This window comes from Dendronephthya gigantea, unplaced genomic scaffold (assembly GCF_004324835.1).
Source record: "Dendronephthya gigantea isolate DGI-Jeju-01 unplaced genomic scaffold, DenGig_1.0 000046F, whole genome shotgun sequence".
Classification (NCBI taxonomy): Eukaryota; Metazoa; Cnidaria; class Anthozoa; order Malacalcyonacea; family Nephtheidae; genus Dendronephthya; species Dendronephthya gigantea.
The window spans coordinates 1,503,861-1,527,164 of record NW_021163056.1 but is presented as its reverse complement, the minus strand read 5'-3'; the positions used below and the strand labels follow the sequence as shown (position 1 = coordinate 1,527,164).

The 23,304-nt window shown below is 37.4% G+C and overlaps 1 protein-coding gene and 1 pseudogene across 1 annotated transcript; both read right to left on the bottom strand.

The window, feature by feature from the left end:
- Window positions 1–8,390: 8,390 nt before the first annotated feature.
- LOC114527769 (probable DNA polymerase) lies at window positions 8,391–9,681 on the bottom strand. Its single transcript, XM_028549461.1, has 2 exons — window positions 9,213–9,681; window positions 8,391–9,076 (listed from the first exon to the last, which is right to left on the bottom strand). The coding sequence occupies exons 1-2, from the start codon at window positions 9,679–9,681 to the stop codon at window positions 8,391–8,393; spliced, it is 1,155 nt and encodes a 384-aa protein (XP_028405262.1).
- Window positions 9,682–20,500: 10,819 nt separating this feature from the next.
- Window positions 20,501–22,531, bottom strand: LOC114527768 (annotated as a pseudogene).
- Window positions 22,532–23,304: the final 773 nt, after the last annotated feature.

The following is a 23,304-nucleotide window of genomic DNA, read 5'->3' as shown; positions in this document are numbered from 1 at the left end:
AAAGGTGTCTTTTTGTTCATCTGAAAGGCTTTTCCATTTGTTACCAATGTTTTTGAAGGCATTAGAGGAAGATTCACTGCTTTCCACAAAATAAGAGATAAAGTATTAAATTATACAATAAAGAATTCTGAAAAAGTACTGCAACTACACAACTTACATGGACTATTATGGATGGTTTTGCATATATTTAATTATTACATAATAAATGGCAGGTATTTCCAATTTACTATATTTTAAAACATTACCTTTGAATAGGTTCTCACTGCCAAATACATTAAAGCCAGATCTTTTTCTCATTAATCTGCTTTTTCCTACTTTTCCTGATATCCGTCCACTCGTTTTTGCCCTATAATTACTTATCCAATGCTGTAATTAACATAAAATATGGTAAACACTGTACATAATGGTAATTCATTATTTCATAGCAACATTACCTCGAGTTAATATGAAAGTCAAGAAATGGCAAATTAACATGCTTAAATGTAAATGTATAAGTATGTGAATTGAATTGTGTATATGAACAATTTATGCGTACCTAAGTCATACAGTAGATAATTAAACGATTAAATGGCATGACTCTTCCCATGACAAGTAAAACTGTCTGATATTATGGTGAAAGAATGCCCCACAAGGAAATTTTCAAATGTTTTGAAAGTCAATGGGCTAACAATATTATTAATAATACAGCACCCAGATAACATCCCTCAAAGCACAGGAGAGATCAACTATGTAACTCTACCAACTTGGTTAAATCTCTGATAGCCTGGGGTTTTTCGTAGAGGTAAGCATTCCAAGTACTACCTTTCATCAACAGTTTTAACCATTGGTAACACGCTAGCCTCATAATGCCACCCATGCTTCCCTACACCACCAACTACACAATGAATAAAAGGTAAATCAACTAATAACAGTACAGAAAATGCCAATTACCTAATAGGTTAAATTGGGTAAAATCACCCAGATTGCATAAGATAGTATGTAACATAATATGCCACAACATGTAGTTAGAGCATAATTATTAATTAATTGTTGAGTTTGACTTTGATAGGTTTTAAAATGCAATAGCCTAGGTGTAGGACCTGTGGCTATTAGATGAGTTAATGTTTGGTTTTATCACTAATAAGATATTTTATAAGGTATAAAGATATTTTATCTCTCACATTTGAGAAATATTACCATTTCAGCAGAAAAAAACAACAGAGAAGATATTTTAAATACCCAAGATAAAATTACAGTGCATATTCAGTTTTATACAATTAACATAGAAACTGTTTAAGAATCATGTTAATTTACAGAAGTCTTTTCAAATATCTTGGATGCCAAAACTAATATTGACATATTAGTTAGGGCAAATAGACATATTAGTTAGGGCATCCAAGGTATTCCCTAACTAATCACTTCACTATGAAACCAGGGATATGGCAAATGATATTCTTTAGTAATTTGTAGTACTGCGAAATATCAACATTAATAGTTTATTTATGTTAACCAATCATCAACCAGCTCCACAGTTCGTATTTAAAAGTTCCCATAGTACATCACATGGATGCTTCAGTTTAAACCTCACATAATCACAGGACTATAGTTATTTAGAGTGGGCCTAAGCAGGGGTTGCCATCTCGGAATAACCTTTTCAAAATCAAATACCATAAACCTCCCATCAAAACCCCCCTTATAAGCCCTCTGTATAAGCCTATCACATTTCTAGTGTTTATACACCATTCCAAATATAAGTCCCCCTGAGTATAAGTTCACTATACACAGGTATATTGAAACAATAGCTGCATGAACATGAGTAAGACATGTTTTTCACTTGTCACTTTAGTACCAGTTGACTTATATCAGTGTTTAAGCCAACAAAATACTTGTCTAGTTCCACTTTCTAAGTTACCACAGTTTCATATTTGTCTGAACTTTTATCAGCTACTTAAGGGGGCTAGATGTGTTTTTTCAAAGTTTAATTATTTGTTTTCAAACACAAAACACCAGTTTAAACTAATGGGTAGCCCTAAATAATGTCCCTGTATGCTTACTTTTATATAGAACTTAATTCAGGATACATTCATATTATTCTACTGGAGTTTCGTGTGATTCTGTTAAGGGGTCTGCTTGTTACAGTTGGTTTCACCTGTCACCTTATGAATTTAACTACCAATTACCTGTTTTGATGAGTAAGACATGTTTTTCACTTGTCACTTTAGTACCAGAGGACTTATATCAGTGTTTAAGCCAGTAAAATACTTGTCTAGTTTCACTTTATAAGTTACCACAGTTTCATATTTGTCTGAACTTTTATACGCTACTTGAGGGGGCTAGATGTGTTTTTCATAGTTTAATTGTTTGTTTTCAAACACAAAACACTAGTTTAAACTAATGGGTAGCCCTAAATGATGTTCCTGTATACTTAGTTTTATGTAGAACTTCATTCAAGACACATTCATATTATTCTACTGAAATTTCATGTGATTTGGTTAAGGGGTCTGCTTGTTACAGTTAGTTTCACCTGTCACCTTATGAATTTAACTACCAATTACCTGTTTTGATGAGTAAGACATGTATTTCACTTGTCACTTTAGTACCAGTTGACTTATATCAGTAGGTAACCCCCCCCCCATATAGCGGAAAAATCACGCACCACGTGATCCCCACGCGGGCCGTCGAAAACTGTCGGATTTTCCCAAAGTTATGCGTGGTCTCCACGCAGGGTGAGAGTGTGACGTTATTAAACCGTAATTAAGTACACAGTAAGGATTTGCGAGAAAAATATTTTCTTGTTCAGGGCAAAAGAATTCACAACATTTAGGGTTGTTCTTGTTACAAACCCAAAACTTTCCTTTCTTGGTAGAGATTGCGGTCGCAGGCACTCCGTGTAAGCACTCCATTGCTGTGTTTTCTCAGGCAAATTCTGTTTGATGTGCGATATTTATGTGCCGAAGAGGTGCGTGGTCTCCACGCGCGAGTATTCAATTTCCCTGTTTAAATAGGTATCGATCATTTCGTTTATATTCTTTAGCAAAATTGGTGGTTCTTAAAAGAACCGTTTTGTGTTGTTTAAACCTTTATTGTTTAGAGATGAACTAATGCCAAAGCAGAAAGAATCTGATCAGCAAAATGATTACACAGAGATAGACCCGAATTCGAAATATTCACTTGAGAAGTTCTTCAAGAAATGCAATGTAATTCGGATCTATCTCTGTGTATTCATTTTTCTGATCAGATTCACACAGCGTTGACACTAATCCGTCACTAGACGTTAAAAGTTCATCCACAATATCTGTTGGACTGACCAGAACATTAGCATCTAGTTCACGTAAGATTTCGACTGCAGTTGGAAAAGCGTCAGCGCTTTGTTCTTGATTTTTTGTGTGGTTTGCTGGTAGCTTGTCACTAAACAATGAAAGTTTATTCACAATGTTAGTTACTCCAGCTAGAACATTAAATATATTTATATTTTCCTTATAATCAGCTCTTTGAAAAGCGCAGATTTCAGAGCTTGGTTCTTACCTGACAATCTCAGAGATGTGATCTTCTCTATTAAATTTCTCTAGTATCTCAGAGTGGTTGTTCTTTAAAAAATACTCCAAACGCCTCAGCCTCTCCAACTCTGCTTTTTTCTTATTCCTATATCTGCGGTATCTATCAGACATTTCTGCGTACGTTTGGTGATCGGTGATCCACTCACTGTGAGCTCTTAAGCATGTTCGGTTCAGGTTTTAACCGTAGAGGTATCGCTAATCCCCACACAATTAAAACTACGGTAACGGGCAAACGGCCTCTTTAAGACCATGCTTATTCGTAAATATACTCACCCATTTTAAGTGATACAATGTAGCAACAGTTCGGTAGCGCTACCGACTAGACAATGAAACAACAACCACCGGCTAGTGTCGCAATACAGTAGAGTATAGCGCTACCATTCATTTGATGCCGTGTAATGAAGTGGCGCTACCAAGCAGTGTTTCAGTCGTTAATCGAATAACAAATGGAGTAGCGCCACCGACGTGATTATTAGTTTATTTGGCGAAACATAATTTCATTGAGTTCTTTAACTGCTGTGGTCGGTGAAACCAATCAGTATTAATACAGTTATCGTTTTCGCACAAGCATAATTTAACAATCGCTATGGAATGTTTTCATGGTAAACCAGCATCGAGTTCAACAACTGTTCGTGGAACGTTTTGGTTTTGTGGCGAGACGCCGAGTTGCGAGTTCTTTTGCGCTGACGAAGAAAGCTATCTGTTTACAAGAGCGATGGAAGCCTGTCTAAATAGTGGTTCCAATCATCCCATTTGTCCAACACATCAGAGATTCGCCAAGCTACGCGTCGTGAAAGACAAAATGAAAGATAACTACGGAAGACCATTCTTTGTTTGTGCAGATCGTCACAATCCATGCACGTTCTGGCAATGGGGAGATGTCTATCAAATGCCTCGTCCTCGTTGCAAGCATGGAAATGTATGCAATGAGCGCAAAGTTAAGAAGGAGGGACCTAATCAGAGTCGTCTCTTCTACTGCTGCCCCGCCACGGATAGCTGCGGATTCTTCGAGTGGAAGGAGAACGAGTCGTGTGTAACGAAGCATGGCTTCGTCCTGTTCAGCGAACCTCTTCAATATCGCTATAAAAATGAAGAGACTGGAGAAACTTTTACTAGTTCTAAAATTAATGCTAGGGAAGCGTACGAAGAGTTTCTTAAAAAATATGAATAATTGTAATCAAAATGAAATAAATTTGTTTTTATCTTCCCACACAAATGTATTTAGTTTATTCCTGCTTCAGCTTTTGTTGCGCAAAGATGAAACGTTTGTTTGAGATTAATGTTATTTATGACGAATTAAAAAAAGAAATAAAATTCGTGTTGACTGGCAAACTTTGGCGTTTCATATGAATACAATACTCGAGAATCATGAAAGCTTTTTGCGTACATTGCATACTTCGGATTTTGAGAAACTCTACAACGAGACCCTTCACACAAACACTCCTAGCTTTTCCGGGACACCAGGGACTAAAAAAAGTCCCTGAAGGGACACTTTAAATCTTACAGGGACACCAGGGACTAAAAAAGTCCCTGAAGGGACACTTCAAATCTTACAGGGACACCAGGGACTAAAAAAGTCCCTGAAGGGACACTTTTATAAGCGAAGTAGTTCGAGACGTATTCAGTTGGCATCTCGGGAAGAATCCGATCCTAGCTTTTCCGGGACACCAGGGACTAAAAAAGTCCCTGAAGGGACACTTTAAATTTTCCAGGGACACCAGGGACTAAAAAAGTCCCTGAAGGGACACTTTAAATCTTACAGGGACACCAGGGACAAAAAAAGTCCCTGAAGGGACACTTATAAGCGAAGTAGTTTGAGACGTATTCAGTTGGCATCATGCCTCGAGCGCGTAAAGACTGTCCGATTTGTGGTAAGAAAAATTTATTGAAATTATCTAACCAGGTGTTCATAACCTTTCCTCTACGCAAAGGCAGCCTTATCTTATACGTGCAAAAAGCGCACCTTTGGACTTGGATTTAGTTTTAACGGAATTGCATAGAATCATTAGGAGAATGGTATAAATCGTCTGACACGTTGTTACAAGTCTCATTTTCATCATGTACTCCATACAGTTAACACATCCGTTTGGCCTCTTAGTTTCTGGAAGTACCAAGTCGGGAAAAACTACATTTGTGAAAAAACTTTTGAGCTATGTCAACGTCATGATAGATAAACCTCCAGAAAATATTGTGTACTATTACGCTGAGTACCAAGATACGTTTGGAGAAATACAAAATTTAATGCCTAGAATAAAATTCATACAAGGCCTGCCAGATGATATACTAGACAGTATTAATCCTGAAACACGTAATTTATATGTCATTGACGACATGATGGGTGAAAAGGACGGAGTTATCTCAAAATTATTTACGAAAAAATCACATCATGGTAACCTTAGTGTCATATACATTGTACAAAACCTATTTCATCACAGCAAAGATCACCGTACCATATCCTTAAATGCAAGTTATTTGTGTCTAACGAAAAACGTTCGCGACGCAAGTCAAATTATTCATCTAGCTAAACAGTTATATCCTAGTCACACGAAATTTTTCCAACAAGCCTACCAGTTGGCAACGAAACAGCCTTATTCCTATTTGTTTGTGGACCTTACGCCAGCGTGTCCCGACGAAATTCGAGTTAGATCTGGTATCTTTCCAACAGATAAACATTACGTTTACCAACCAAGAGTATAAGTAACTCATGACTTCTGCAAAACAATCATTTGACCATGTCTGCTTGCATGAAAAGGAACTCCGAACTTCTGAAAGTATTAGCCAAGTGTAAACCCGAACTGAGAAAAGCTATTTTAAAAGCAACCGAAGACGATCTACTGGAAGCTATACGACAGTGTCTTTTGAACGTCTGGTTTGATACAATTAAACTGAAACCAAAAACAGCGAAAAAGATTGCACCACACTCCAAACATATAAAGTTTGCAGCTGACAAACGAAATCCAATTGCAAAAAGAAGAGCACGTCTTGTCCAGAAAGGGGAGGGCTTCCTACCGCTTCTACTCACTTCAGTTTTGGGACAATTGGCTAACTTTCTATAAATGGAACACGTCAAAAGATTGGTCCTTGTACCGGAACATATGGCTGAACAACGAAAGAAACCTTTTGTACCACCTTTGACTGCACAAGTAGGTGAAATTGACTCCGAGATGCAAGAGCTACTTCAACGCCAAGACATACCCGTTGATGAGAGGGCGAAATTGTACGACCAGTCCCTACAGCGATACTTAAATTTTTACGACAAACGTATGAGTAAACCTATTAGAGTGACTAACGTCGAACCTTCTGTGACTGAAGATAAAGAAGAAAAAATGCCAGAGATAAAGGATGATGACGAGATTGAATCAGACATACTGGATAGTGTTCCAGCTACAATGAAATCTAGAGCACGTCAGTTGGTGAAGAAACTTAAAGCAAACAAAGATGTCGTTGGATGGAATGAACAAGGTCAAATGATGTTCAAAGGAAGACCAGTACCCGGAACAAATATCGTCGATTTGGTCAACGATTCATTGCGTCAGAGGAAAAACTTTAATCCACAAGGTTGGGAGTTATTTTCGAAGGCGTTGGGCCATTTAAACGTACCCGAAGGCGTTATCAGAAACGAAAATTGCTTAGGACTTGTTCGCGAACGTTTTTCGTTAGACACAAATAACTTGCATTAAGGATATGGTACGGTGATCTTTGCTGTGATGAAATAGGTTTTGCACAATGTATATGACACTAAGGTTACCATGATGTGATTTTTTCGTAAATAATTTTGAAATAACTCCGTCCTTTTCACCCATCATGTCGTCAATAACATATAAATTACGTGTTTCAGGATTAATACTGTCTAGTATATCATCTGGCAGGCCTTGTATGAATTTTATTCTAGGCATTAAATTTTGTATTTCTCCAAACGTATCTTGGTACTCAGCGTAATAGTACACAATATTTTCTGGAGGTTTATCTATCATGACGTTAACATAGCTCAAAAGTTTTTTCACAAATGTAGTTTTTCCCGACTTGGTACTTCCAGAAACTAAGAGGCCAAACGGATGTGTTAACTGTATGGAGTACATGATGACAATGAAGTTTGAAATAATTTGCAAGATGATTTATATCATACTACCAATTAGTTTATACAATTCGGTTAAAATTATTTCCAAGTCCAACGGTGCACTTTTTGCACGTATAAGATAAGGTTGCCTTTGCATAGAGGAAAGTTTATGCACGCCTGCCAAATGGTTAGATAATTTCAATAAATTTTTCTTACCACAAATCGGACAGTCTTTACGCGCTCGAGGCATGACGCCCAACTGAATACGTCTCGAACTACTTCGCTTATAAAAGTGTCCCTTCAGGGACTTTTTTAGTCCCTGGTGTCCCTGTAAGATTTAAAGTGTCCCTTCAGGGACTTTTTTAGTCCCTGGTGTCCCTGGAAGATTAAAAGTGTCCCTTCAGGGACTTTTTTTGTCCCTGGTGTCCCTGGAAGATTAAAAGTGTCCCTTCAGGGACTTTTTTTGTCCCTGGTGTCCCTGGAAGATTAAAAGTGTCCCTTCAGGGACTTTTTTTTGTCCCTGGTGTCCCTGGAAGATTAAAAGTGTCCCTTCAGGGACTTTTTTTGTCCCTGGTGTCCCGGAAAAGCTAGGATCGGGTTCTTCCCGAGATGCCAACTGAATACGTCTCGAACTACTTCGCTTATAAAAGTGTCCCTCCCTGGACGTGTTTTGTCCCTAAAGCTCTGGATGTATGAAGGGCTTTTCAAAGAGAAACATACAACATATTATGAAAACATATATTTACAAGAAACGTATAAACATATAATACATAAAGACAACTATAGAGTATATGCATTTAGAATCCGTATGGAAGTGTTTTGTATTCATCAATAATAACACGTTTGTCATAAACAATACGATAGTCCTTTTTCATGCGTTTGGTTTCTATGTCCTTTGTTTTGGTGTTGCGAGTAATTTTGAATGGGATATCTACGGATACCCGCCCTGCGACATTACATTTTGCATGAAGGTATACCAAAGCACGAATCACCTCAAAGTTAACGTTTTGCCTAGCGGTGCAATTCAACGTGATACCTCGTATCTTTGTTTCAACTTTGTTCGAATTTGTGCGGTAACAGTAATTCTTTGGTCCACCCGAGATAAATGTGGTGATGTAGTCTCCCTTTAACTCATCCGTCAGTTCGCCGAGGTACGGACCTGTAGGGGGCTCTGGATCACCAGGTTTACTAACAAAGATCACCGAATCAGTGTCGTAATACAACGCTCTTTCTTGAAGTTGATCCAGAACATCGTAGAGTTTGAGGCGAGCGTAAGCTGTGGTGAAAGCAGCAATGACCACGTTCGTTTTAGAGTTTGGCGCAGTGAAATTCTCATTGTTTTCATGGTGAATTTCAATCACTTCATCACTCACGAAATTTACGTTGAGAACATTGATTTCATCTGAAGTTAAGTAGTCAAAGTAAACTTGTGGGTCTTTGATCAATTCCACTTTGGTCATATTAGGACGTTGCGCAAATTTGCCTGGAAAAGACATGAAAAGACATGAAAATGCGTCAAAATAAAATAACTTTCATGTTTATAGCTCTACACTTACCCTAAAATGAATTCAACATCAATTTTGACAATGCACGCAGCCCTGGATTATGCTCGATTTTGCCTGGATCCAAACGGATTCCTTCTCGTTCGAAGTACTCCTCGACGTAGCCGAGTTTCTGCTCCTCTGTCCTGCAATTCTTCGGGTAACCACTCGTTTCCTGTTTGATTTTCAGAAACGTATTGATGTAATCTTTAAACAACTCATCAGATTGTTGTGGAAAATGCCACACTTCGTGGACCTTCTGGATTACATAACCTTTCTGCAACGCTTTTTCCAGCTCTACACTGCACCATGTTCCTTGAATGGCTCTTTCGGAGTCGGAATGGGTACATGGGGTTTGGTTACACGTATCAGCACACGATTTACATAAGGGAAACATCAACTTTCCCTGTGTACGATAAGGTAGGACAGGGTGGAAGAGCCCTCGAGGTGGCAAAACCTTACACTTGATCAACCCAAAGTAGTTTGAGATGTCTTCGTCGAAATTTTCTGTGATGATATGAGGGTGGCCGACGACTGTTCGCGTCATCTTATTTGCCCAGGGATATATATAGGCTAGTGAAATCTACATACCTATGACGTCACAATAGAAATGACGTCATAATTAATTATATGATAATGCTGTACCTTACTCTAAGATTGACACTTTACCTTATCTTTTCACCATCTTTGCACTTGTGAAATAATTTTGCAGCGTTGGTTCGACCACCAAAGAAGGCATCGCGAGGTTCCAAAGGATCAACTAGGTCGTAACTGTCAAAGTAATTCCTCATATTTTCGTCGCATTCTAATTCTCGCTTGATGTCACACTCCCACACTTCGACAACTTTGAAGCCCTGATCTCTGAGGTGACACGTCTTCTCCATTGTAGCTTGATGCAGGTCATGCATAGTTTTACCACTAACACTGTTCACCGTATCTCTGGCATAGCATTTCAAGCACCCTGGAAAGATTGAATAAAAAATATTAAACAATAAAATAAAGAAAAAAAAAAATGTTTAAAAACTTACCATGCCAAAAGCAACCATTGATTTCGTAAGCTGTGTTCGTCTCTTCGTGATAACCGTCCAACAAATAATTGCCAACACGTCTCTCACCCGCGTTGCGGGCATGTTGAATGTAAATGTCGTTCTTTTCAGCAGTAAAGGTCAGCCATTTTAGAGCTAGAATTGACTGCTTGTCTTTCGGGCGATAACCGTGAGGAGGGATGATTGCAATGGTGTTCTCTTTCAAAAAATTCTTTCGAAACACCAAATTGCAGGCTGATGCAATGGTAAGACATTTCTCAAACGGGTCGATATCTGTGACATCACGAAACAGTTCGCGAAATTCAAGGCAACAACGACGTAGAATATCAACATCCGAACGACAGTACGTTAGAATCTCTTGTTGGAAATTGAACACATAATCGCTTTCTTTCAAATTGCTGTGCCATTCCAGAAACTTTTCTTTTTCATCAGGACTCATTCCATCAGGATGGTAAAATGGACTTGGTGGAATAGGTCCAACGTAATTCTCACTCTCCTTTTTGTTGAAGAGATGTGGAAAATAACCTTTTGCAAGCTCATTGATACCAAATGTTTTCGGAAAATCAGCAAGTCTCATGGGTATGAAACTCAAAGAGTCGATAAATTTAATCTTGAACATTGGGACACTTAATGTAAGAATTTTGGCACCACGCATGATGATATCGAAAATCACACCGTTCTCGTGTAGAAATTGTTGAATGAAATAACCATCGTAACCTTGAAAATTATGGGCCATCACAATACAGTTTGCATGTTCCTTGGTAAATAACCATTCGCAAAACTCATTTCTTGTTATCCCTTTAAATATGCATTCGTCGCCGCCTCGTTTTGTACTACGCATAAGTTGGGTTCGTGGTTTCCATTTTCTTGTCGACACTCAAAGTCAAAGAATAAAAGTTCATTGTACCCGCTTTGAGGCGAGTTGTCTTCATCGTTTGCCTCTGTATCGAGAAGGCTCCCTGCCTCGTTTATGTCTCTGGTGTTTCTCGCTCTTACGGGTTGCATATAGCATTGATGATTCTCAGTGTGCACATAGGTATCGCACGTAGAGCAACGAGTTTCACCGCAGTGATGCAAATCACGCCTCAGTCTACTCCGTTTCACAACAAGATTGCAATGAAGACATTTGATCAATGAACTACAGATGGATTTTGCATTGCCCAGAGACTTTATGGCGATCGAAACACTCTTTACTTTTAAAAACACGCATGCAACAGGCACAAGGAAACCATGAAACAATTGGACAATTTGAAAAATAGCATAATTTACACGAATCGGGGCAGGAATGATCAGTCATTTTATCGTATCCTTTTTTACAGGTGTGACAATACTTTTTACGAGCAAAAAAGGCCCGCATGCTTGTGATAACGTCGTAATGGTTATCATGCAAAAACAAATATATCCGTTTGTCTTTATCGGGACCTGAATAAATTATGGCGTTTTTATGTTCTTTCGAAACGATATTGAACTGATAATCAGACAAATGGGTTTGAAATTGCTTAACCTCATCTAACCCACATGAACCTATTCGGACCCTAGCTTTTTCATGTAATTCGTACGCCAATTGTGTTTGTAATGAACAGCGATGATCAACTATGTTTTTATAGCGATCATCATTCTCAATTTTCGCGATAGAAACAACTAGTGCTCTTGCTAAACAAATTTCGTCGGCGTTTTGAATACGTACAATTGCCCTCTTCATAGTTAAATGCTTTTCTAAATTGATTTCGCTCCTTTTTGTCCCGGTACCTCCGTTTGGCATTTCAACATGAACTAAATTTACATTAACACTATCATTCAAACGAAAATCACGATTAGATTGAACAACCCGTTCAAATTCGGCTAAAACACGTTCGGTCGTAAGACGAGAAAGAGGCATGAATGGAAGAGAGATAGGAGTCTCGAGCTGAGGCGATTGCAACACAAAACGGACCTGATCGTGCTCTGGAATATCACGAGTTATTGTCCTTAGCAAACTCCCAAATATCTCGTGCAGTTGATTGTGAATTTGATAAAGTTCCAAATTAGCTAACGTGTCCATAAATTGAACAGTGTAATCCACTCCGGTAGTTTTAAACTTTTTAACTTTAACTTGCTTTACATTTCTCATGGTAAAATAATTACTATCGCTAACCTCGTTAGATGTGCTTGCACCCTCGTTCACTTCGTCGACGGATCTTTTCTGTCCATGACCAAGTTGTGACATAAATCCATCATTTTGCCAATCGGTTAAAAAATGTCTTCGTTGCTCAGGCGTCCAAGTATCAGCAAGCCCCGAAGCAAGCTCCCCTTTATCGTTGAATAACTCATCATTTCGCCAGTCCTTCATGAAACTTTGGCGTTGTTCAGGGGTCCAAGAATCTGTCAGGTTCGCAGCAATACCATATCGTTCATTCTCCATTTCCCATCGAAGTAAACGACTCATAATTTCTATCTTCTTCTCAAACAGAAGATCTCTTTCCATATCAGTCAAATTATAGCGACATTCCAAGTCCGTAAGCTCAGCCACAGTTCGGGCTTCCTCAATTTTTTCAATTATATTCATATTAACAAATAACATGTGTCACAGTAGCAAGAGCGAAACCGTGATCTCTCAGGTAATACCGAAAAATTACTCGTGGCTCTGCCTTTTATCGTTACTCTTGCATCATAATACGGTAGTCATGAAAACAAATACTCTGTGTAACGGTAATTATTTCCGTAGCGCACGCGTAATTACGCGTGGGCGTAGCGCTCACAATAACCTTTTGTAAACAAATGTCGTAGCGCTCACTAATTACCTTTTGTAAACATTGTGTTTAATACGAGAAGGATCTCCTCGCAAACCTGAACATTCCCTCCATCAATTTGGAGTGTTTTGGATGCCCGAAGGCGAAAATACTGATAAAAAATCTAGTATGGCTGGAGAGAGACAAATGTAATCACAAACAAAAATAAAAAAACCTGTTCCCTTCAGATTATTTAAGAAATGAACTCTTAAAATGAACGAACAGTCCTAGTAGAATTGACAGTCCTAATGCTATGGAAAGAAACATACTATTAAAATGTTGACATACTAAATGTGTATAACCTGACAAATAAAATATTTTTGTCGCAAATCCTTACTGTGTACTTAATTACGGTTTAATAACGTCGCACTCTCACCCTGCGTGGAGACCACGCATAACTTCGGGAAAATCCGACAGTTTTCGACGGCCCGCGTGGGGGTCACGCGGTGCGTGATTTTTCCGCTATATGGGGGGGGTTACCTACTTATATCAGTGTTTAAGCCAGTAAAATTCTTGTCTTGTTTCACTTTATAAGTTACCACAGTTTCATATTTGTCTGAACTTTTATCAGCTACTTAAGGGGGCTAGATGTGTTTTTTCATAGTTTAATTATTTGTTTTCAAACACAAAACACTAGTTTAAACTAATGAGTAGCCCTAAATAATGTTCCTGTATGCTTAGTTTTATATAGAACTTAATTCAGGATACATTTATATTATTCTACTGGTGTTTCGTGTGATTTGATTAAGGGGTCTGCTTGTTACAGTTGGTTTCACCTGTCACCTTATGAATTTAACTACCAATTACCTGTTTTGATGAGTAAGACATGTTTTTAACTTGTCACTTTAATACCAGTTGACTGAGAATTGTATTGTTTTGAGCAGTTTGTCGTGGGAGAAATTGATGGAGCAGTAAACCAGGAAGAACGATCAATTACTGTTGATGATGGGGCACCTGTAGCAGAGGAGAGAAGTCACGAAAAACCAACCACTTTTGGAACGATTGATAGCAAAAAGGAAGGAAAATGAGGAACAAACATAAATGTCCATTCCCGTCATGTTCTGCTAGTGTCACTCACCTTCCACGCCATACGAGACAAGTCCATAAGTGGGCAAAAGAAGATTCACTTGGCGTTGTTAATGCGTTCTCTTTGCGGAAACCAAAAAAGGGCTCAGAAAATTAAGCGAAAACCGAAGATATGCCCTGTATATGGCTGTGAGTCTGTGATAAAAAAGGCTACACAACCATCTCATAGATTTCCATGGCATGAAAAGAGGTAGCAAAGTATATAAGGAAAGTTTGAAAGTTGCTGTTCCTCATGAAGTTATCGAACTTTCATCAGAGTCAACATGTGAATCATCATCACATGAAGAACAGCAGCATGTTTTTCAGACGAAAAGAATAAAAAACATGGTAAAACCTAAAAAAAAAGGTAAAAAAGTGAAGCATGAGAGTATGTACAAAAAAGTGTACTCTTCAGAAGATGATGATGATGATGATAATAATGACGATGGCTCTAGTTATCCATCCATTTTTAAAAGGCTGCCCAGTGACAAAGTAGGGGAATGTTCTCGTAAGTTGCGTGATAATATGAAGAGAAATTGCCATCGAAGGATGAATTAGTGGAGAATGATGAAATGTCAGATAAAGATAGAATATGCCAGGGAGATGAAATGCACAAGAAAAACGAAGTGTCTCCAGGAGAATTGTCAGGTGGGTGGAATCCTCCATCTGACATTGGTTTGTAAGTGCGATAGGGAAAAGATACAGCAAACAGATTCGGCAATGATAAAACACATCGTGACAAAGAAACACAATTTTGAGACAGAAATGCCGTTTTTCAGTAATAAAGGTGAGTGTAGTTTTTCACATAGAAGATAGGGCAGATTAAAATGTCGGCAAATTCGCATCTTTGCAGACCACAGAAACCTTCTTTCCCAACCTAAACCAATTGTTCATTCGCAATAACCCATGAAAATCGTGGTTTGTTGCAAAATGACAGCCTTTTGCAAAGCTTAGAACTTCAAAGCAGCAATCAATTAACTCAGATTGTATATTTGTCAGAGACGTTATGTTCGTGTTTTGTTTACAATAAACGCACTTGCTGACCATACAATAACTCAAAACTTTTCTTACAGTTAAATGCAACAAGAAATTGGTTTGTTCAGTGAACGTCCTCGATTACACTTGATGCAAACCGTTTTGAAAGAGCGTGGATCATCCTGTTGATAATTTGACAATGATGCTTTGTAATAATTAAGCATGATTGTTTTAAAAGATATCAGATTGTTAGTACTCAAACAAAGTTCATCTGCCAAAACGTTCCATACTCTACATGTTCGTACAAAGTAAGAACGCTGATATATGGTTGTTTTGCATCTTCGCATTACAAGAGAAGCTAGCTTATTTATAGTACATAAAACCGGAAGTAACTAACCGGATGGGAGATATACAACATCCTCCTTTCTTTAAGATTTTTTTTTTCTTTTCCTAAATTATATAAAAACTTATATTTATATTATCTATAAGTCTCTAAATTGCTTATGCTGAAATTGTCTTTAATCAATTGTTCTACTTTATCTAATTTATTCTAATTTAAAGATCTACTTGTGCTAATGCACAAACTTACCGATCATATTTTCTAATACTGTTCGCTATTATCTACTTAATATGTTAGTCTATTCTTTATTATGCAACCTGAGCGTGTTCGGATTTCTGGTCCATCTGGTATCTCGAACTGTCTCACTTCACCCTGGTTATCTCCACAGGCTGCAGGATTTATCGGTTCAGGTGTCTTCTGTAGAAGTAGTAGATGTGTTTGTTTGTTTTTTTGGGGGGGAGCATGAACCAGCACACTTTTATTATGTTTTAGTATTACAAAAAATGACGTCACATCCTGTTTATGCAAGAAATCAGGCTCTACGGACGGGGGTACCGTAACATTGACCGTCCAGATTGTTCAAAAAATCAGATCAGTGTGAAAAAAGGAAGTGTCCCGGTTCACGTTTGCATGTCATATGACTTGTATTGTATTAAAGATATTAACTTAATAATTAAATCAAGTTAATGGCAAACAGGTCACACGTCAGCGTGTGGTGACGGAGCGAAGGAGATGTTACCCAAAGCCTTGGTTGAACTGACTGAGTGAATTTGAACTTCGCGCTAATACTTATGCAAGTTAAGTGGTTGTTTGATGCTTTCTTGCAAAAACAAATATGAAATTTTTGGAGTTGCTTGAACTATTTGTCATGAAAATCAATAAAATAAAGAGGATGAGACAACAGAGGATGTGAAGAAGTGCGTTGACGTGTGCCCATGTCATTCCAGTGTATGTAAAGACGAAAAATTTGGGATCAGTGTCAAAGAACACATGAGTGTGTGTGTTCACACATGTATTATACATGATATGCTCATGATACTTAATGCATAAGACGTCAATACGGGTCAAAGGTGGGGGGGGGAAAAGTCGAAGCGTTGCCGGGTAACGATAGGGTAGTAAAATTAAAATGTGTCTAGTAGAACTCGCATTGCAAGTTAAGCGGTTGTTTGATGCTTTCTTGCGAAAATGAAATTATTGGAGTTAGTTGAACGATTTATCATGAAAATATATAGAGAATGTGACTGTGAAAAAGTGCGTTGACGGGTGACGGTGGCATTCCAGTGTATGTGAAGACAAAAAAAATTGCGATCAGTGTCAAAAAAGAGCACGTCGCGGAAGCCCGTTTTCACTTGGCGAATTTTTTCGCGGGACGCGAAGTGATATCTGAAATCCGGTGATATGATTGGTTTGCGAACAAATTCGCTGCGAAAAAGTAGAATCGCTCCCTACTTTTTTTCTATTTGGGCGAATAAATTCGCCCAGAGTGAACAGGTTTAATAATACTTATGCATGATACTAATATTAGTTCATTATGTTTACCAAACGAGATTAATGCGATTCAAAGGTGAGATGAAAAGAAAACCGATGTGTTGATGGGTGACGATGGCATTCCAGTGTAGATGAAGTAAATTGGTGTAGACGAAAAAAATGCGATGATGTAATATAATAAAACTACTGTGTTTGGTAAATCTCGCATTGCAAGTGAAGCGGTGGTTTGATGCTTTTTTACAAAATGAATATGAAATTATTGTAGTTGTTGAACGATTTGTCATGAAGGTCAATAAAGTTCACAGGTTAATAATACTTATGCATTATACCAATATTAGTTCATTATGTTTGCCAAACGAGATTAATGCGATTTAAATGTGGAAAAAACCTGAGCCAAACCGATGCGTTGACGGATATCACTGACATGATGAAATAAAACTGTTTAGTAAATCTCGCATTGCAATTCAAGTGAAGCACTGGTTTGATGCTTTTTTGCAAAATGAATATGAATTTATTCCAGCTGATTAAATGATTTGTCATGAAGGTCAATAAAAAAAAGGGATAAGACAGTGTATTAATTGATGGGCGTGGATGGCATTCCAGTGTATGTGTAGACGAAAAAATTGCGATCAGTGTAAAAAAAAAGCGCGCTGCGGGTTATGATACTAATTAATATGAGTTCATTGTTTGCCAAACGAGATTAATGCGATTCAAAGGTGAGGAGAAAAGAAAACTGATGCGCTGATGAGTGATGATGGCATTCCAGTGTATGTGTAGACGAAAAAAATGCGATTAGTGTCAAAAAAGAGTGCACCGCAGGTTCAGTGCATAGAGCTGTAATAATACTTACGCGTGATATTAATATTAGTTATGGTGGCCCATTGTTCTCATAGTAAATTCAACTTAAAATAGCACTTAAAACAAAAAAATAATGAACACATTTATTAATAAAATAAAAAATAGAACAAAACTAAATTAATAATGAAAATAGAATCAATATAAAAATAGAAAAAAATAAAAAAAAAAAAAAAAATTTAATTGAAAAATAAATTAATAAAAAATATTGAAAAATAAAAATATTATTTTTTCTAAACATACGATTTCATTTTCAAATTGAATTTCATATGTTACCATGTGGCCCATCGTTCTCATAGCCCGAATCGTTCTCATAGCCCGCATTTTAAGCGGGCAGCAGTTGATGCAGCGCATGCGCAGTGGTGCTTCTTTTGAAAGCACATGTTTATACAACAACTAGCATTTGACAACTAGCTTTTGAGTTTTTAATAGTTTAGTTGGCTTTGTTTTAGTCTTGGCTTACCATATATAATTTAGTGATGCCTCCAAAGAGGCAAGCCTTGTGGAATGAGCTACAAGCGAAAATGGCCGCGAAACGAGCAAGAGCAGAGACGGGAAAGCGTGGAAAAAATGCGACAGCCCCCCACGAGTTGATTGTTCAGAGGCTGGCAGCGGAACCTGACAACAAGCAAACTTTTAAACCTGTGTCTCCGCGAGAATTTGTGGCATTCGATGATGACGAGCTGAATATCACAAACCTAAAGGGAGCGTGTGCAAAGCATTTCAACCTACCACCAGGTTCGTGCGATGTGTTAGTTACCAACAAAGGGCCGTCCTGCACGAACATCGCTCAAATATCTCATCGAAAGGATAAGGTATGTTTTATAGGGGCATTCCATTTAATATACACAACGCCCTATGGATGAGGTTTTCAGAGGGGTCGCCTGAATTTTAAAAAATTCTTAAGGCTTAGGCAAAGAGTAGAGAGGGCCATTCCAAAAAAAATCCACTCCCCCCCCTATGGACGAGCTCAGTAAAATTTGAACCCCCAAGAAAAAAAGATCAAAGTGCCGACGCACCAACCCCCTCAGAAATTTGTAAATTATGCCTTACCCCTCAGAAAAAATGCTAAGATCAAAGGATGCCGACAGGCTTAACCCCTCAGAAATGACTTTGGAGTCATCCTTAAAAAAGAACTCATCCATAGGGGTGGGTGGATATTGAATGGAATGGCCCTAAAATACTGTTAATGCAAATGAGCAACTTTGCAAGGGTTTCTGAGGATATGAACAATAGTTTTCTCACCCCCTAGGTTAGCCTCTTTCATAAACAGGGGGATCCTACACCCAAGGTGTCCCTGGTAAACACTTGCATATCTGTTGTTACAATATAATTTAACTTTAAATGCCTCTGCTTGGGGAGGGGGTTGTCCCTATTACACGAGACCATACTTAAAGCTGTAATAGTAGGCAAAGGATCTTGGTAAAATGGACATGCTGCCATATTATGGTGTATTGTCACTTTTTGTGTTGAGTGGATTAGAACCACATTTCATCAGCAAATTGTGATTTTGTATACCCCATTGATGGTATATTGCAAATTTTCCATAAATGGGTATTGGTAATAAAACCATCTTTCTACCATAGGTGTACCTTGTACGATTTGTCCTCACTGCAGAAAACGATTCACCAGAAGAGGAAGACCTAGAAGTTCCAGATTATCCAGCTAGTTTGCCAACAACTGCACACAGAAACAAGGATGTTAACTACCCTGTTTCTAAGAAGACAAGGTTTCCAGCATCAGTCTCTATAGGAGATCTCTTGAAAGCTGGAAAGCTTGTTAAACCCAAACCAAAGGAACATAGTGTGCTACAACTGGAACAGTTTGATATAAAAACTCGTGAATGGCACCACAAGGGGACATTGAACTTTCAATAGAATCCACAAAGTTTGATTCAGGTAGGTGCTTTTCGAGATGCATTTAAAGGAGAAGAAATAAATAAGCAGAGCGGTATGAAGAAGATCTGGGTTGTCAAAACATACAATGAAAAGGCCATTGCTACAATAAGAGATCAATATGAATCTACAATTGAAGATCACACACGCAAACAGGTCCAGATGCATGAAGTAGTCAGGCATTTTACCAAAGGATTTTCACTGAAGGTACCTGAAGAGTTTGGAGACTGTTTCATCTACGACCATGTGTTCTACACTAGGTTCCGAGACGCTTAAGCTACAGTGGAGGAATTCATCCCTGGTGTCTTCATGAAATATGTCAATAATGATGGAGAGTGCATATGTCCACCTGAAGATTCAAGTACTGAATGCAAAGAAGTGTTTGCTAAGGCCAAAGCACTAGTTCATTACAGTTACTGTGAGTCAAACAACAAAATGATGATCACAGATCTCCAAGGTTCAATGTACCGTTTGTACGATCCCGAGATATCAACAGAATCCCTCCGAGCTGATGATAATGAGACGGAAGAAGTGTATTTTTGCTGTGGCAACTTATCGACTTTGGGGATAAGAGGTTTTCTGGAAAATCACACATGCAACAAATTCTGCAGGATGCTGAATTTGTCTATTGAGTAAACACTCCTAAATCATTTGCAAAAACATCAGGAATAATTGTTGATATTTAGATACAAATTATACTCGTTCTGTTGAAGTTTGGTGTTAGGTTTTTCCCCATTTGTGGACAAACATTGAAATATTGCCTGTTCACATAACTGCATGTATGTGCTTTTAAAAAGATGCAGTTCTACAGGGAAGGTCAATGTTGAATAAACATTTTTTTTAAATATATTGTCACTGTTGTCTAGTTTAAATAGATGTAATAGTTACTGTTATAATAGATATATCTTTGTACTATCTTCATATCTCAACTGTTTCAGTGTGTTCTACAAAATGGGTTTTTCAGAAAATATATGTATCTGCGGCGTCTTGTTTCGTCAATTCCTGGCACTATTCTTTCACATTCTCTCTGAACAGCATCAGTAAGAAAGTTGTCTCCCTCAGTCATAACACCAGATATTCCACAGACCTCATCAAGTGTTTCTCTAGTAACCTCTAAACCTAATTAAATATGTAAAAAGGGTTTTAGTATAAATTATATTTATCATTTGTTAAGGGCTAGTTGTTTTTTTGGCATAATAATACGTTATCAGCACGTATGTTTAATTCAAAGCAGCAGATTATAATAGAACTTTTATGTTAACCCCCATTATAGTGCAAGACTACTAAAATCATCTGGCATTAGACAGATAATGCTGCTCAATGGGCCTTTCTTTTTCAACATACCACATTGTTCTGCATCATATCTCTCAGGGAAATTGAAAACATGATCAGGAACTCCTTTTGGCAAACGGGCATCATTTTGTTTTCGGATGCGATGTGAGTTCCAAACAGTCTCCCAAAAAAAGTCCAACTCCTTTTGCACAAGTGGTATAAAAATGTATGCAAGCAAATTTCTAAATGATTGAAATTTAATTGTAAACAAATTGCAGGTTCAATCACTTTGTAAATATGAATGTGTATTTGCATTAAGTCATCATTAAACTAAAATAGAGGTCTATGTGCTGCTGATTTTTAAAAATGGCAAATAATAGTGATGGTCTGGAGGGGGATGTTTGCTAATCTTTATTCAAGATTGTAAGTATGGACATAATGAGTAGAGAAAGCTAATACACTTGTTTGCAGTCAACATTTACTTTTTGTTTTTGCAATTTGCTTGTCTAATAGGATATAATTTAGCAGTAACAGTTATATATGTACAAATATTACTAGAACATGTACACACCTATCCATTTGTTCATTTGGGTCATATACTCCCTGATCTAGCAGTCTATGTAACTGACGTTTGAAGAATTTTTCCATTCTCTGATGCAACTCACGCCACCATCTTTCTATCTGGTAATAATGAACAAAATATAGAGACATATTCAGTATATATTTTTTTCCATTATATTTTACGGTGAGGTATTGTAACTGTATCTATATCCTTTATCAATTTGTATTTACTCACTTTATTATTGGTAGAAGGTCCAAAACGTACAGTGTCCTCTGCATTTTCTGTTTCATCTGTCATGCTCCACACCATGCTATGAATGGTCGCCATAATTCCCGTCTCTGTACCTTTGTCCAACCTCAAGTACTAACTAATCACTATTTCAAAGAAAAGAAACATGTTATCAATTAAAATTGACCAGAAAATTATAAAAATATGTTTTGTATGAGGGTTAAATGGGTCTTAATTTCGAGTGGAAATCATACACATGTCAAATTCAAGCCAGGAACAGTTGAGAAAAATTCAACAACTATTGGTCCTCTGCCAGGAAATGAACTGAACGTATGATTTCCACTCAAAATTAATTGAACGTATGATTTCTACTTGAATTGAATGTATGATTTCCACTCAAAATTAAGACCCATTTAATATAACCCTCTAGAAGTTATCGCACATCAAGTGAAGTGCCACAAAATCTTAATTGATTTACCCTCACTTATGTATAGTATGGCTAAACATACAAAAATATGGATCTTTAATCATGTGTTCTTAATTCCTAAGGCCTGTTTCAAATGTTGTGCTTCTCATGTGCCGAACGCATTAAACACAATAGATAATCAACTGAAATGCCTCATTATGTATTGTTTCTAATGCGTTCGGCACATGAGAAGCACAACGTTTGAAACAGGCCTAATTCTTACAGTAATACCCATTATTAAATTTGGATAATTTACCTTTTGTTTTATACAAATGTTCCATGTACCATCTACCTATCAGGCAAGGGTCTGAATTGGAAGTCCATACTTTAAGGAATAATATGCGAGCACTGAATACATCCTGCAAACCATACACTGCCAATGGAAACGTATCTTTCGCAAAGTCCATTAACTTATCATGGCCGTCTGCAGAATGTGTGTGTGATTACGCCCCTTTTAAATTGAGACAAGATAGAAGATATATATTCAAACTGTACAACTTACACAATTCATATGCTGATTATGAATCAGTTATGAATCAAAATTCAGATCACTGGCTGGGCCATTTGAAAATTAACCTTTTTTGAATATGAACACAAAGTACATATATATTTTTTTATACTTGGCATGTCAAGTTCAGGCACCTTTTAATTATGTATTAAATTATAAAAAATACAACACAAGGCACAGTACTTAATTAGTTGCCCGTGGGTGTGGGAATTTGTGGCATATTTTTTTTCTATTTTTATATTGATTCTATTTTCATTATTAATTTAGTTTTGTTCTATTTTTTATTTTATTAATAAATATTTTCATTATTTTTTTGTTTTAAGTGCTATTTTAAGTTGAATTTACTATGAGAACAATGGGCCACCATAATTAGTTCATTATGTTTGCTAAACGACATTAATGCGAATCGATTGAAGGTAGGAAAAAACTTGAGAAAATCTATGCGTTGACGGATATCACTGTCTTGATAAAATATAAAACTGTGTTTATTAAATCTCGCATTGCAAGTGAAGCACTGTTTGATCGGTACTCCTGTCCAGAATGAATATCAAATTATTGGAGTTGTTGGAACAATTTACTATGAAAATCAATAGAATAAAGAAAATGAGACGGTGTGAAGAAGAGGAGTGTCGGTGCATTGGTTCAAGGAAGGCGAGAGTACAGACCTAGAATGCGTCGGATAACATGTTGTTGCATGTGATT